At 43.6% G+C, this 16,352-nt stretch overlaps 1 protein-coding gene across 1 annotated transcript in view; it reads left to right on the top strand.

Annotated features, from left to right (window-relative positions):
• Cfap58 (cilia and flagella associated protein 58) overlaps positions 1-16,352 on the top strand; it is a 113,451-nt gene that overhangs the window by 11,778 nt on the left and 85,321 nt on the right. Inside the window, exons 6-9 of the mRNA XM_004659235.3 lie at positions 3,620-3,757; positions 6,339-6,498; positions 8,331-8,413; positions 12,415-12,606. Of these exons, the coding sequence (XP_004659292.3) occupies positions 3,620-3,757; positions 6,339-6,498; positions 8,331-8,413; positions 12,415-12,606 (573 nt within the window). The remainder of the gene's footprint in view (positions 1-3,619; positions 3,758-6,338; positions 6,499-8,330; positions 8,414-12,414; positions 12,607-16,352) is intronic.

Here is a 16,352-nt window from a genome sequence, read left to right as displayed (position 1 = left end):
CTGCCCCCCTTTCTGAGACAGGCTCTCTTGTAACATAGACTTGCCTTGGACTCACTATGTAGCTGAGGATGACCTTGAACTTCTGCCCTCTTGCCTCCCTCATCTCTTTCCCTCCCTCTTCTCTCTCTCTTTCTGAGACAGACAGGCTCTCATGTGACGCTGACTGGCCTTGAACTCACTATGTAGCTGAGGATGGTCCTCTTGCCTCTACTTCCGAAGTACTGTGGCCACAGGGGTGTGCCTCCACACCTGGGTTTATGCAGGGCTGGGGATCCAGCCAGGGCGGCCGGGGTGCTAGACAAGCACTGTCCCAACGGAGCTCCTTCCACGGCCCGCATTTTAGGTTTCCTTGGAAGGCTGCAGACACATTTCAGTGATGGCAGGATGGGAGCGTGCCACTGAAAGCTGTCCTCGGGCTCTGAATGATCCTTGTGAGTGGTTGTGCATTCCTTCCCCATAGGTAAACTAGGCTAAGCTCTTTCCCCACCCCTTGGGGGTGCTCGGTATCGGCTTCCCATTTGCTAGGCAAGGGGTCTCACCAAATTGCCCATTCTGACCTAAAACTTGACATCCTCTTGCCTCTGTCTCGTGAACAGCTGAGACTACTGGCCTGAGTTACTCCTGGCTCTAGATTAGTTTCTTTTAAACCTCCTATGAATGCCCAATGTACACACAGAAAAGCACTCCTATCACCAGCTTCAGGAACTTTCACCACGTGCACATTTCTTGGTCACTTACACCAAACATCTCCACTGCCCGAGGAGACCCCTGGTATACCGTCTTTGTCATTTTCCCCCCACCTCTCTCTTATAGTCTAAAGAAACAATGCTCCTGCCTGCTTTTGAGCGTCATAGAGATGAACGGTCTACTGGATGCCTTCTCTTATGTCTCTCTTCTGCCATATTCTGTTGGTGAAATTCAGTCACGTAGTCGTCACGTGTAGACCTGTGGCATCCAGGGTAGTATTTATCAAAAACAAGTGTGGCTGTTTGAGTTTATTAGACATTTTAACATTAAGAATTCAGCTTGTCAGTCACGCAGGCATCGGTTCACATGCTCAGCAGTCATGTGGCCAGTAGATAAGCATTCGTTCACATAGACACTGGCATCATCCAGAAAGTTCTGCTGAGTGCTCACAGACCATTCGCTCTCATTGTGCAGTGAGTATAACACGATTTTTTTTTTGCTTCTGCGTATTTAATGTGGTGTGTGTGTGTGTGTGTGTGTGTGTGTGTGTGTGTGGTGTGGTGTATGTGGTGTACGTGCCCCTGTGCTCTCCTGGGTTGGGGGGGCACCTGCCGGCGGGCTGAAGCCCAACGTCAGTGTCTGCTCCATCATTCTGTTTATTCTGACTTGAGCTCAAGTCTCTTTACTGACACAAGGAGGACTTCCTGTGCACACCCCCTCCCCACCCCCTGCCAGGGCAATTCCCTGATCTTTGCTCCCCTTTTTAGAACTACAGTGGCCACGCCCAGATGTTTAGGTAAGATTTGGAGATTTGAACTTGGGCAGTTTCAGGCCTCCTCAGGCCCTCATGCTTCTATAGGAAGTGCACTTAACTGCTGAGCCATCTCTCTAGCCCTGATTTTTTTCTTGCCAGATTTGTTTCGAGTTTAGAAAACCATACCTTCTTCCTTATGCTTTTTTGTTTGTTTGTTTGTTTGTTTGTTTTGAGGTAGGGTCTCACTCTAGCCCAGGCTGACCTGGAATTCACTATGTAGTCTCAGGGTGGCCTTGAACTCACGCTGATCCTCCTACCTCTGCCTCCCAGAGTGCTGGGATTAAAGGCGTGCCTGCCAGGCTCTCCTTATACATTTTTAATGTTTTTTGTTAACATTTCCATTCTTATGATCATTTAAGGTGATACAGATATTAGTAATTCCAACCTGGCTTTTCTTTTTTTTTCTTCTTCCCTTCCCTTTCTCTTCCACCTTCCCTTCCCTTCCCTTCCCTAGCCCTTCTCATTCCTTTCTTTTCCCTTTTATTTTCCTTTCCTTTCTCTCCCCTTCCCCTCTCCTCCATTCCCCTTTCTTTTCCCTCCCCTCCCCACCCCTTTCCTTCCCCAGCCCCTGCACTTCCCTTCCCTTTCCTCCTTATTTCTTCCCCTTTATTTTCCTTTATTTCTTTCCCTCCCCTTTCTTTCCTTCTTTCCCTCCCTTCTTTTCTCTTTCCTTCCCATCTTTTCTCTTCTTTCTTTTCTCTTTCCCTTTTCTTCCCTAGCACTGCATTTCCCTTCCTTTCCCTTCTCTTCCCCTTTAGTTTCCTTTCTCTTCCCTCCTTCCCTTTCTTTTCTTTCCCTTCCCCTTCTTCCCTTTACTTCTTCCTTGCCTCCCTTCTCCTCCCCTCCCCTCCCCCCTCCCTTTCCCTCCACTTTCACTTCATAGGCTGACCTCAAACTTGCAATCCTCCTGTCTGTCTCAGCCTTGCATGTGTTGGGATTTACGCTGTATATCATCATGTCTGGCCTCTTTTTTCTTAAAAAGGCAGTACATTTAACTGAGAAGTCTTTTTCTAAAAATATTTCTTTCCCTAGAAGTTTGTTTCTAAAGAATCATCAAGACCTTTCTACTTAAAAAATAGCAGAATGAATTTGTCAGTCATTTTATTAATTTTATATAAAGCCAGAATTGAAATGGATAATAGACAGTGTGTAGTCTCCAGGAGAAAACCAGGAGTTCTTTGAACATGAAATTGAAAAGAAAGGCTTCTGGACACTAGGATCAAACAACAGTGTTTTGTATAGCATTATCTAGGACCCATGTAAAACAGAATTCCATCATTAGCATAGCTGGTTACATTTTGTTTAGTCCTTTTTGATGGGAAATTGGGTAATTTTTTTCATGTCTAGTTTTTGCATACAGGGGAGCTGTGCTTTTTTTAAACCCCCTTTTTCCTTTAGCTTATTTACTACTTATCACCTTCCAATATTTCCCCAATAGAAATAACTTCCCAAGGTGAAATCCTTTGTTTTTCTGAAATCCTGTCGGCTCAGAATAGCCAAGGTAGGGCAGGGGAAACCCAGCTGACACTGAAACCAGGCAGCCATGCATCTCTCCGCTGCTATTCGGTGGTTTCCACTTAAACTGGATTAGAGGGGAATCGCTCTGTGTTGGTGGTGTTGGCAAATGGCTGTGTTGGGGTGGGGAAGAATGTTGGAGGTTGGAGAATGGCTGCATTGGGGGAAGGAATGTTGGAGGCATGTTAATGAAGGATTTGTTTCTGAAGATGCAGCTTCCAGCCCCAGAGCTGATAAAACCCATTTGAATCTCTCACTCATTTGCAATGATTATAGCAATTGTTGGCGTATGTGAAGCCTGCCAAATGGCAAACAGGCATTAAAATATTTATCCACCACCTGTGAACAAGACGTCCCAAGGCTCTCAGAAAAAAAAAAAAAAAAAATCATGCTCACTGTGTTATTCATTAGAAGGCGTCATTTTCCTCAGCCATTTAATGTTCATCATCTTTGCGTGTGTTTATGCTTTCATCCAGGACAAAGAAAAATTTCTCCAAAGACAAGAAAGTGCAGTTGTTATCTTCCCGGGAAGCAGGGAGGCCTCCCGCATGGATGTGTGGACACTAATCATATTAAAAGGCTCCTTTTGTCCTTATTTTTCAGATACTGAATGAGAGAGCTGTGAAGGAGCTGGAGCAGTTTCAGTTGCGAAACTCTAAACTCCAGCAAGAGAACGAACAGCACAGCTTGGCCTGTGAGCAGCTGTCCCAGGAGAACCAGCAGAAGGCCTTGGAGCTCAAAGTAAACACCAAAGGCCAGGCCTGACCCCTAGCACTTCTGTCCTCATTACCCATGAACACAGGTTTGCCTTTGCTGTGGGAGCCCTTGCTTGGACAAAGCGTGTTAGTTCTCCTAAGTGCCTTGATGCAGCAAAGGCACATGGGAGCCTGCCGTGATGCTTGATGCCTGGAAGCGGACAGAATGGTAACTCCCTTTCTTCTCAAGTCGCAAACCTTGTCATTGATCGTGTGCTGATGCCGACGCTTCCCAAAGCCAGCTCAGATGTTCTTCTTGTAATTAGCCTAGCGAGTAACAACTTGCCCAGAGCCAGAAACCATTCACGTAAAGAAGTTAAGATTTCAGATTATATTTTCCTATCGTATGGGGAAGGTGGGAGGGCTGGGATATGAACTGACACTTTCAGGTATTTAATCCAGATTGTGGGATCATGAGTTTTCCTACACTCTAATGTATATCTGAAGGCAGTTTCCCAGTCTCCCTTCTCTCATGCAAAGAAGGCTTACTCTTTCATGAAGAAATGAAGTTTGGAATGACGATTTTTACAGATTTTACACTCAGATACATTTCACAGGCCTTTGTAATTAGCAGAGCAGCTTTCTTTTTATTACCCTAATTCCAAAAGGAAAATCCATATTCTCTACTTTGATTATGTTAGGATACTGGGCATAAAAGGAGTGGCTTGTGAAGACTGATGCATAGATCTGATCAGTGAACCACAGCATTTTCTATATTACAGTCTCTTGAGAATCTAATGAGAGTCTGTCTGTCTCTCTCTCTCTCTTTCTGTGTATACACTCTTTTGCATCTTGCATTTGTTTTGAGTGCATCTCTGAAATAGAAGAGCATTTCCAATTATTTTTTTCTGAAGTCTAATCTAGTCTAGATTAATAACTATTGAATTAGAACTTCTTAGAGTTGGAAAAGGCCTTAACTTGAACCCTTGAACCATCTAGGGTTTGATACTGTGAAACATTTAAAACAGTTCAGCATTAGTTGGCTTGAAACCAATTCTTTATGACCATGTGGTAAGTTGGAGCAGAGATGAAATGACGACTTAAGTTGGAATGATATATTAGCCCCTAATGTGAAATTGAAGTAAAACATTCCTATACCCTTAATTCTGTCCTCTGATAGCATGAGTGGGACATTTGGAAAGATTGATTACTTCTGTCACAAGGTCCTAAGTTAATGGAATTGGTGTCTAGCAATAACCCAAAGATAATATGCATAGGTAATTTCAGTTTTTTCCTTCTTAACAGTCAAAATGATTGCAGAAGCATCCTTAACTATTTTTTTCTATCCATTTTTGGTGACAACAAATTTAAGAAGTGAACTTAATTCAAAATGTGAAAAATTGGGCTGGAGAGATGGCTTATCAGTTAAGGTGCTTGCCTGTGAAGCCTAAGGACCCAGGTTCAATTCTCCAGGTCCCATGTAAGCCAGATGCACAAGGTGGCCCATGCATCTGGAGTTCGTTTGCAGTGGCTAGAGGCCCTGGTACACCCATTTTTTTTTCTCTCTCAATCTCTCTCTTTCCCTCCTTCTCTCTGTCTCCAATAAGTAAATAAAAATAAACAAGTAAAGACAAAATGCGAAAATTCTACAAAACTTGGAGTTAGGAGACAAAAATCTGGAGAGGTTCTTTGTTAGGATTTTGTTTTGGTACCTTTCGCCATTATGTAGTTCTGCCTACTTATGTTGCTCTGTCCACCTGCCTGCATGTAAACCCAACACTAACACACTTTGAGGAGGACCCCTTTTTTAGTATAAGCAATTGGGCTACTCTGGCCCCATGGATCCAAAGAATGTTTAAAGATATACATATTTTGTGTGTATGTGTGTTGTGTGCTTTCACTTTCTTTCTTTGTTTCTTTCTTTTGACTTTTTTTGTTTCTTTTTTGTATGTGTGTCTGTGTGTGGGTGCATGTGCATGTGTGTGGAGGCAAGAAGTTGAGATTGGGTGTCTTCCTCATTCTCTCTTCCTTATTTATTTACTAAGGCAAGATCTCACGCTTGAGCACAGAGCTCACTGAGTTGGTGCCAGCTTGCCTCGGGGATCCTGTCTCCGGAGCACTGAGATTGCAGGCAGTCCTCCATGCCCACCTGGCATTTACACAGGCCCTGGGGACCGTCACTCCGGTCCTCATGCTTGCACAGCAAGAAATTTATCCACCGAACCACCTCCTTAGCCACCGAATGTTGATAGACTTTATGTTGTGTTAATAACCTTCTCAGAGAGATCATTTGGTAAGTCCATGAAAACTGCAAATTAAAACCATTTGTATGAAAAATTCATATTTATATGCATACAGCTCTGCACTTAAAACATCCAATTTTATCAATCTTTTCATTATTTTTAGTTTATACAGTTACATATTTTATTCACAGAATAGAGGTCTTTTTTTCCCTCAAACTATACTGTGTGTGTGTGTGTGTGTGTGTGTGTGTTCATATAGTCCCATGGATCAACTGGACACTGATATAGGAGTGCTTTCCTTTTATTGGTTCTGAGTTGACCATCGTTCCATCACTGACTTTTTATTTACTCAGCATCCTGGTTCATCTTCTCTCACTATCACAGGCCAAAGAGGAAGAAATCCATCAGATGCGCCTTGACATTGGGAAGTTTAACAAAATCAGAGAACAAATCCACAAGAAGCTGCATCTGATTGAGGACCAGAAGGCAGAAGTGGAACAGCACAAGGAAACCCTCAAGAATCAGATCTTGGGACTGGAGAGAGGTAACACATCCTGTTCCCTGTCCTTACTGAATTCTAAGCATCTCGTTAGTGACCATTGTCATAGCATGGCCCAGGACTCTGTACAAACACATTGAATCATCCCAAAAGAAGTCAGTAAGGCAGTGTTCAAACTGGTCAGTTGCTGGAGGGGTTAGCATTTGGAATACTTTAAACTCTTTTATTTTTCCTCCTTGACAAGTTCTCCCATAGGTTCTATTGGCACCATGTAAATCCAGCCCAAAGTAGCGTTTGATATTTGTTCTGGAGTAAATATGATCTAAAGTCTCAGGTCTGTCCATAGAAGATAAGGGATGTTCTTAAACAAATGTCCCTTGCTCACAGACAGATGGTATCGAGCACAGAATGAGTGTGTAATCGGTGTGATATATTATGTTCTGTGTAAGAATAGAAGTAAACACATGGGATACTGGTTAAATTTGGTATAAGAGGAACAACTCTGGATCTGGGTATGAATTCTGACTATGTGAGGCAAGAACACATGTGTCTTATTGGTGTCTTGCTAGCTGCTGGGAACTGTAAATCATGGCACGAGATAACATACATAAAACATACATTGCAAGTCAGGCAAAATCTACATCTCTAGAGAGGATTATTAGAAACACTTATCACAAGTCTTCATGAAGTGCAGCTGTTTTTCCTTCTGAGACATTAGGAAGTCTTTTTTTTTTCTTGGTGTGTGTGTGTGTGTGTGTGCACGTTTGTGCGTTTGTGTAATGTGTGTATGGTGTGGTGTCCCATACGGTTGCCTGAAACAAGTGTGCTTGCTTACGGTAGCCAGAGCAGAACATCAGTTGTCTGGCCACATAGCTCTTACCCCTGGTCTTGTGTTGAGCTGGTCTCTTATTGACTCTGGAACTTGTAGGGTTCCAACAATTCTCAGGTCTCTGCTCCTCTGAAGGCAAACTGAGGGTTACGGGTGCATGTGGCCACAACCAGGCATTTCTGTGCCATCTTGTTCAAGCTCAGACCCCCTCAGGCTCTCATGCTTGTTCAGGAAGCACCCTTAACTGCTTATCCATCTCTTGTCCATGAATAACCGTTTGTTGTGAAGCCGTTGTAGATTAGATTGATGACTGTTCCATTCATGTATTCCATAAACGGAATGCAGAGCACGTACAGGGGACCTTGCCTTCAGGGTGCTTACAGGGCAGCACAGCTTACCTCTCAATGTCTGCAATGAGGAATGAAGGGAGATGGAACTAATAGAGCATAACCCTGATCAAATGCCCAGCAGAACAGTCTATCCAGCATTGAACCCCATTTTTTCACTCTTAAAGTTATATTTACAAAAGCCCTCACGTTATCTCCTTCTGGTTATTTCATACATGCTGTTGACATTGTCATTTTTAGAGACTATTTTTGTTTGGTTTATTTTTATTTCTTTATTTGAAAATGACAGAGAGAGAGAGAGAGGAGAGAGAAAGAGAGAATGGGCGCGCCAGGGCCTCCAGCCACTGCAAATGAACTCTAGATGCATGCGCCCCCTTTGTGCATCTGGCTAACGTGGGTCCTGGGGAATCGAGCCTCGAACTGGGGTCCTTAGGCTTCACAGGCAAGTGCTTAACCACTAGGCCATCTCTCCAGCCCGAGACTAATTTTTTTGAGATAGCATCTTGCTATATTGTGCAGCAGGACTAAAGCATTCCTTCATCCTTACTTATCCTGTCAAGTAGCTGGGACCACAGGAATGAGAGAGGTTGTATAGCTATAGCTAAATGTATAAAACCTTTTTGTTTTAAATCACCGTGCTCTGCCATATTTCCTCTTGAATTGACTACATTTATTATTATTTTTCCTCCCTGGCAATTTAGAGGTGGAGACCACAAAGAAACGAGCAGAACTCGATAAGAAAACAATGGATGAGCTTCTGAGAGAAAGGGACATACTAAGTAAGGTGAGTTTGTTACGACAACACATAAATAAATGTCTTTCTTTAGTGCTATAATATCTGCTAGTAAACAGCTGTATGGGGGAAAGCAACCTCCAAAGCAAACAAATGAAGATTAGAATAAATGATAGTGCTCAGTTCTCTGAGCAGCTGCTTGCACTCTACCCTTCCCTGGGCCTGAATTGGGGCTGCATGATCACTGCTGAGCACAAAAGGACTCTGGAGAATTAGCATGTGAACCAGCATGGGGGTTGCAGAGTGTTGTGTAAATTCTGTTTTCACTGCCTGTGTGTTACTTGGCATCCTAAGCAGCCAATCAAATTTTCTGAATTTAATATATATAATCTACAACTCTGGCTAACCTAAAAATTATAAGTGTGAGTGCTAATTAAATTTTAACTTTGAGGCGTTAGGTAAGGTTAAAAAAACACATCTGGCTAGTAATAGAGAAAAGTCTAGTCTTTCCTCTACCTAGCTTTTGAGGACTGTTGGAGGTTTTGGTGTTTGCTTTTCATCCTTATCTCTTGAGTTCATGGTGGCCTGGAGCTGAGGGAGAGTTTGGGGAAAATGGAGGACCTCAGTATTCTCTCTATAAATGCAGGGCTTCTCCCTCCCTCCATCCTTCCTTCTCTCCCTGTCACTCTTGTATGCTCCCTCCTGAGAATTCCTGTTACTGGCAGTCACTTAGCTTGGCAAAATCAGATTTCCTTGCTCCAGCATTTCCTCCAGGGAGGGAGAAGCAACAGTCCAGGTTTGGAGGGGCCAGACCACTTGCAGACAGCAGCCACCTGTTAGCTTTCAGCAGGGTGACCAGCTCCTCAGAGAGCCAAGGCCCGCGCTCGTTCGCTGTGACTGGTCATTCGGACTCCCCCCATTCTTCCTCGCTGCTCGGAACTGCAGGAAGGCTGGTGGAGTAGAGCACGCTTGGGCTTGAAGTAGACTATTTGTGGAATCTCCAGAAAGGGTCGGAGATTGGCTCTTTCTGTGCTGAGCATTCTGTAACAAAATCATTGGAGTTTTAGGTTTTCGTTTTCCACATTCCTGGAGACTGTTCATTTATTGTACAGATTTGTTCACATTAAAATACTATTGAATTTAGACTTTTTTTTTTTGTGGTACTGAGGATCCAGGCTTTCCACACGCCATGCGCATGCTCTACCATTGAGTTGTACCCCCTGTCCTGGATTTAGATTTTCAATTTACTTGACACAAAGAACACTTAATCCATTAATATTTTCTATATTCTGTTAAAAAAGAACTACTAGGTTTTTTTTTTTTTTTTGCCAAAATAGAATGTGCAGCCAGAGTTTTTTAACATTTACTTGTTTGCCTTGATGAATTCCTTACATTCCTTAAAATCGTTTTTTCCCCTGGCGATTGCATTTTAGCATCTAGCACTGGACTCAGGATGCAATCAACCTTATTGATAATAAGCTCTTTCCTGAAATTCCATCTTCACTGAAACAAAAAGCAAAGATATTGTATAGATTGGCAAAAACAGGCATCTATTTCTTGTTTCAGTATCACGTGGAAGTGGATTTCTCATTTATAGAATAAATGCTTCACTTAATACCTGAAAATTAAGCTGACCTTTCCTGCTCTCTACACCATCACCCAGCCAAAGACTAATGAGCCCTTTCCCTGGTTATGGTCCTGTGGTTTCCAGGCCTCACTACATGATCGGATTGTTTAGAGATTTCAGAAGAAATTAGCAGATGCTTTGTGGAACCCAAGGATACAGCCAGGCGTCATGTCACTGTTTTCAAGTTCCAACACTGTTAGACACATCAGCATCTCACTCCTTTTATGTACGGACAACATTCCGTGGCATGAACATGTCACACTGGCGCTCATCATGTGGCAGCCATTTGGGCTGTTTTCGTTTTTAAGCTTTTGTGGATTGTGTCACTGTGAAAATTTATGTTTGAGATTTTTCTTTCATTAAGAATTTTTGTTGTTGTTGTTGTTTTCGAGGGAGAGCCTCACTCTGATCCAGGTTGAACTGGAATTCACTATGTAGTCTCAGGGTTGCCTTGATCTCATGGTGAGCCTCCTACCTTTGCCTCATGAGTGCTGGGATTAAAGGCATGTGCCGCTATGCCCGGCTTGTTAAGAAAAATTTTAAAGTTTTGTCTTGCTTTTAATTGGCATATAATAAATGTTTTAGGGATTCAGAATGGTATTTTGTACATATATACATGGTCTTATGACCAAATAAGGGAAATTAATGCATTAATCATTTTAACATTAATTATTTTTTATGGTAAGAACATCCAGAATATTCTTTTTTCTTTTTTTTTTTTTGCTTCCATTTCTTTAGGAAGAGTGAGTTGGGTCATGTGTTAATTCTACTTACTTTATTTTTTGTTCTTATAAGAGACTTTCTCCCAGAGCCCTGGATTGAACATGGGGCTTCATGCATGCTAGCAAGCTCCCAACTATTGAGCTACATTCTTAGCCCCTGCATATTCTTTTTTTTTAGATAGAGCAGGAGAGACAGAGGGAGAGAGAATTGGCCGGCCAGGACTTCAGTCTCTGCAATTGAACTCCAGACGCTTCCGCCACCTAGTGGGCATGTGTAACCTTGTGCTTGCCTCACCTTTGTGCATCTGGTTTACTCCGGATCTGGAGAGTTGAACATGGGTCCTTAGGCTTTGCAGGCAAGCACCTTAACTGCTAAGCCATCTCTTAAGCCTCTTTGTGGTTTTTTAAAGACTTCAGTAAACTTTGTGTGTGTGTGTGTTGCTGTGCATGTGTAGAGGTCATTTGAGACAGTGTTTCTCTTTATTTTTATTTATGAGAGAGAAAAAGAGAGAGAGAGAGAGAGAGAGAGAAAATGAGAGAATGGGCATACCAGGGCCTCCAGCTGCTGCAAACAAACTCAACTCCAGATGTATGCACCACTTTGTGCATCTGGCTTGTGTGGGTTCTGGGGAATTGAACTGTGGTCCTTTGGCTTTGCAGGCAAGCACCTTAACGACTAAGCCATTTGTCCAGCCTGACAGTGTTTCTCTTGTTGCTGTGTTTTCTGCTGATAGGTCAGTCTAGCTTCTGGATTTTTCTGGCTCTGCCTGTTATTGCTATAGGTGTATTGGGAATCCAGATATGTGTGCCACTTTGCATCTGGCCTTATGTGGTTGCTGGGGAATTGAATGCAGGCAGGTAGCATTGCAAGCAGGTGCCTTAACCACTGAGCAATCTCCCTAGCCCCACCCACATTTTTCTTGTGAGACAGGGTCTCAGGTAGGACCTCCTCAAACTCTATACTGCTGAGGCTGGCCTCGAATTCCTGATCCTCTTGTCTGTATCTCCCCCTCATGCCCCCAAGAATGCTGGAATTACAGGCTTGTTCCACCACACCCAACTCAACCTTGTATTTTTTAAACTTTATTTATTTGAGAAAGAGAGAGAGAGAGGGAGAGAGAGGGAGAAAGGATGGGCATACCAGGTTCTTCAGCCGTTGCAAATGAACTCCAGACATATGTACCACCTTGTGTATCTAGCTTATGTGGGTCCTGGGGAATTGAACCTGCAACCCTGTATTTTTAATAATCTGACTTTCATCTTACTTTGTAGTCAAAATCCAAGTTACATGGCTAGCTAGGTGCAGTTGTTCAAACCTCACAAGACAAAGGAGAAAGCTGGAATGAAAGTAAAAAGCAGACTTTGGAGTGAGCCAGCCATGGATTCCAACCTTAGCCCTGCCACTTCTCTGTGCTGTGGGTCTGTAGGCAAATAGCTTAACCCTCCAACCTTGGCTTCCTGCTACTGAACAGGCAACAATATAGAGCCCATTTATTAGGATGCTGTGGCTGGTTAGTGTCTTTAGAGTACCTTGTGCAAAATTCACGTAACAAACTCTTTGTCATCTGTGAAGGATATGATAATTTTGACTCATGCAGAACTCGAAGCCTCTTGATATTTTAGTGATGTGGTAGGGGGTAAACTTCCCTTTGGGCCCTCAGACACTGTGGGTAATGTGCCTGCCCTGTCCTCCTTATTTCTAGAATATGGTCAAGGCGGTCAGTGCGAACCAGAAGCAGGTAGAACTGGTGAAGCTCCACGAGCAAGCCAAGAAGAACCTGGAGGAGGAAATCCACAACTACAAGGAGGAGGCGCAGAAGCAGAGGAAGATCATCTTTCAGCTGGAAAGGGAGCGTGACCGCTACATTGATGAAGCCAGTGAGCTCACCCAAAGGGTGAGCCTCACTGTGACACCGTGGCGGAGGAGGCCGCACCTGCTCTCTGCGTCTCTGCTTCTCGCAGTTTGTTCAGGTTTCTGATGCGGTTTGCGTGTTGATCTAGAAGGATGATGTAGGTGGAGCGTGAGCTGCCCCAGCGCTGGTCCTGGCCAGACTGTGGAGTGGATGTTTCTGCTTTCTATCCCTTCTTCCAACTCGTGACTTCTTCCCCTTCTCTGTTGGTCTTCTGTGAATCACCCCTGGGTTGGTGGCACCAGACTCCTGGCATCATCATCTCTCAACTGTGTACCCTCACCACTCATTTGTTGTTGACACTCTGGTCTCCTCAGAGCAAGGAAGTGGCTAGTGGTTAGGAATAAGGCACTTAATTAAGTAATCTCAGCTGGCTCATGGGCCACGTCTTCAAAGAGTGTTTTTTTAGTATAAAACCATTGTGACTTTACAACCCCATCACTGCTGGAATCTACACAGTGGGTAGCTGGGTTCTAGATTCTTCCTTGTAAACTGCTTAAGAGGGAGAAGTATCAAGAACAGCTACAAGAAGGACCTCAGAGATTTGGATTTTACTGTAGCTGGCTGTATTGGCACATTGTTGCATTCAGCATGAGTAGTTACAAACGTACTATCTGGAGAAGAGTCACAGATGGCCTACAGCAGAGAGTTGTAAACTTTTTCCAGTCTTGACTCCTTTTTACCCAATAAATTTTTATAAGACCCTGGGTATATAGGAATATAAATTAGGTATATAAGTCAAATACTTACTGATAATAAATCTAGGGAAATTTATTTTAGAGCAACTCTTTGGTATGCATGTATAACCATTTATTAAAGATGAAAGTAAACTTGCATGGCCATAAGATGAATATACTTGTCTATTTTTACATACGTAGAATTGATTCGTGACTGAATATTTGATACTGTAGGACGTAGACCATCTTCAGTATTTTTACATATGTAGAATTGATTTGTGACTGAATATTTGATACCACAGGACATAGACCATCTTCAATATATATATATTTTTTGGTTTTTTGAGGTAGGGTCTCACTCTAGCCCAGGCTGACCTGGAATTCACTATGGAGTCTCAGGGTGGCCTCGAACTCATGGCAATCCTCCTACCTCTGCCTCCCGAGTGCTGGGATTAAAGGCGTGCGCCACCACGCCCGGCTTCCATCTTCAATATTTTTACATACCTAGAATTGATTCATGACTGAACATTTGACACTGTAGGATGTAGACCATCTTCAGTATTTTTACATACCTAGAATTGATTCGTGACTGAATATTTGATACTGTAGGATGTAGACCATCTTCAGTATTTTTACATACCTAGAATTGATCTGTGACTGAATATTTGACACCGTAGGACGTAGACCATCTTCAGTATTTTCCAGAGTTGATCAATATTTTGATTTTATATCATCAGTGGATAAGTATATATAGTACAAAATGGCAGAAGTATGTTTTAGGGCCATTTCAGAAACTATTGGAAATTTTGTCCTAATTCCAAGCCAAACTTCATTTACCATTTTTTTTTTCTTTAGATAAAACTTGTCAGCAACTCAAGCAGCAATCTTTTAAATCAAACATTGTAAGGGAATACAAAGGATAAACTAATTTGATATTAAGTCTGTGTTTTTGATAACAGAACCATGTGGTTCTGTAAGAGCAGGAAGCATTGTCTGTATAGTAAAACCGCCGCGGTTCTGAACTTGTAGTAGGCTCAAGTCTGAAGTGAGGGGTTTCAGGCACGTTCGTTTGTGTTTTGTGGTATGATAGCATGTACAGTGCAAACTGCTCATATTGAGTGTTTAGAACCAAGGTTGCAGTGACGTCACACAATGCAACACAGGTAAGCACTGCTCAAAACACCTTCGGCTCAGTATGTGTTTGATTTAGAATTGATGTCTGGTCATTGTTTGCTTAGAAACTTTTACTGTTGATGTGTGTATATATGCATGCATTGTAAATGCAGTATCCAGCTACATGACCCTATGCGGGGTTGGGACTCACAGTTTAAGAAGCTGGGGCCTAGAGCAGAAGTCCAAGACCAAGTGGGACCTGGGAATAGAGAAAAGTTTCAGCCACGAGGCTGCAGAAACAGCATGGTGTGTTCTGCAGCAATGTCAACTCTCTCTTGTCAATGCCTCCCGCAGTGAGTTGTTGTTTCCCCAAATACTTGCAGCTTTGTTTTATATTGTTTTGAGAGAAATTTCAAAGATGATAAGGTGACGGCCAATGTTTGAATTATACCTATAAAGAAAGTGGGAGATAGACTTTGGAAAGAGGAGGTCAGCCTCTTTCCAGTGAGACTGGGAAGGAATGCATGTTCCATCCAGTCCTGGCCGGTCCAGGGTCCCCAAGGGGTCCTCATAGCCCAGGTCTGGGAGCCACCGGAGCAGAAAGCCTTTTACTTCTGACTTAACATCTGACAGTCCTGGTTGGCTTACTGAGTCTGAGAGGAAACGAGTTCAGTCACGAGTATTGTGGGGCCCAGGCCAACACATTCACTTCCTTATTCTTCTACTTACCCTGCAGCGAATAACCCCATATCTCAGGGGTTCACAGTGGCAAAGATCTGTTTGTTGCTCACATGTGCTGTCTGTGAGGGTCTGCACAGCTCTGCCTCCCATCTTCCTCACTGCAGACTGACCTTGTTGGGATGCATTGGCATTTTGACCAAAGGAACACAATGACACAGTAGACCCCGTGGACTTCAGCTGACCAGGGCACAGGGCCTGCCCACTACTATTCCAGCCAGGAACACCTGGCATCCTGGGCTGGAGCTGGATGTGCCTGCAGGAGACCCTGTGGGGTGAGGCGGTGCAAGTGCTTGAACATGGGGTATTGTCTGGTGAACAGTCTCTCTCCCTGCCAGGCTGCCATCACCCCACTCTTACAGTTCACTAACTCTTAAAAATTCCATACTGGCTTATTTTTTTTCACTTGGTTTGTGTGTGTGATATCTGTGCTCATGTGTGTGAATGGGGGCGCGTGTGCTGTTGTGACACCAAGATAACTTCACGTGTCAGTCCTCACCTTCTGCCTGGTTTGAGGCGTGGTCTCTTGTTGTTCACGATTGTGTTGGCCAGGCCAGCAGGCTGAAAGCTTCCGGGAGATTCTTCTGTCTCTGCCTCCCTTTTGGCCACAGACACACTAGGATTACAGATGCCCTCCACAGTGTCCAGCCTTCAGGTGGGTTCAGGGGATGTGAACCTAGGTCCTCATATCAACTTTCTTTTAAAGTTGTTTGTTTGAGACAGGGTCTAATTCTGTGGTTCTGGTTGGCTTTGCAATTGAGATCCTCCTGCCTCAGCTTTCAGAGCGCTGACATTACATGTGTGTGCCACCATGCCCAAGTCTACTGTACTTTTATGATCGTTCTGCCTTACACAGCTCTGTCACTTCTCAGTCCCCCTCCCCCCACCGGGACAGCACTTCCTAATATTCCTCACATCATAGCACACAAAGAAAGCTCAATGTCTGCTGTTCATGGGAATAAAAGCTGAGGCTGCTCAGCGTTGGAAGATACTAACCCAGGCAGAGCATCTGCCTAGGTATACATGACCCATGCATGGCATAGTAGTTGGTGTGTTCTGACAAGACAGAGTCTAGGCTCTTCATTTTCCCCGGAAAGCCTGTGTGTCCTTTCTCTGCAGAGACACTCCTATTCCTGCACTGAGACTCAGAGTCAATCACTTCCTACTACGTGAGTGTGTTGATGTCTCTGCAACAGTACATAC

This window comes from Jaculus jaculus, chromosome 1 (genome assembly GCF_020740685.1).
Source record: "Jaculus jaculus isolate mJacJac1 chromosome 1, mJacJac1.mat.Y.cur, whole genome shotgun sequence".
NCBI classification, from domain to species: Eukaryota; Metazoa; Chordata; class Mammalia; order Rodentia; family Dipodidae; genus Jaculus; species Jaculus jaculus.
The sequence above is the reverse complement of the archived record's forward strand: the minus strand, read 5'-3'. Positions and strand labels throughout refer to the sequence as shown.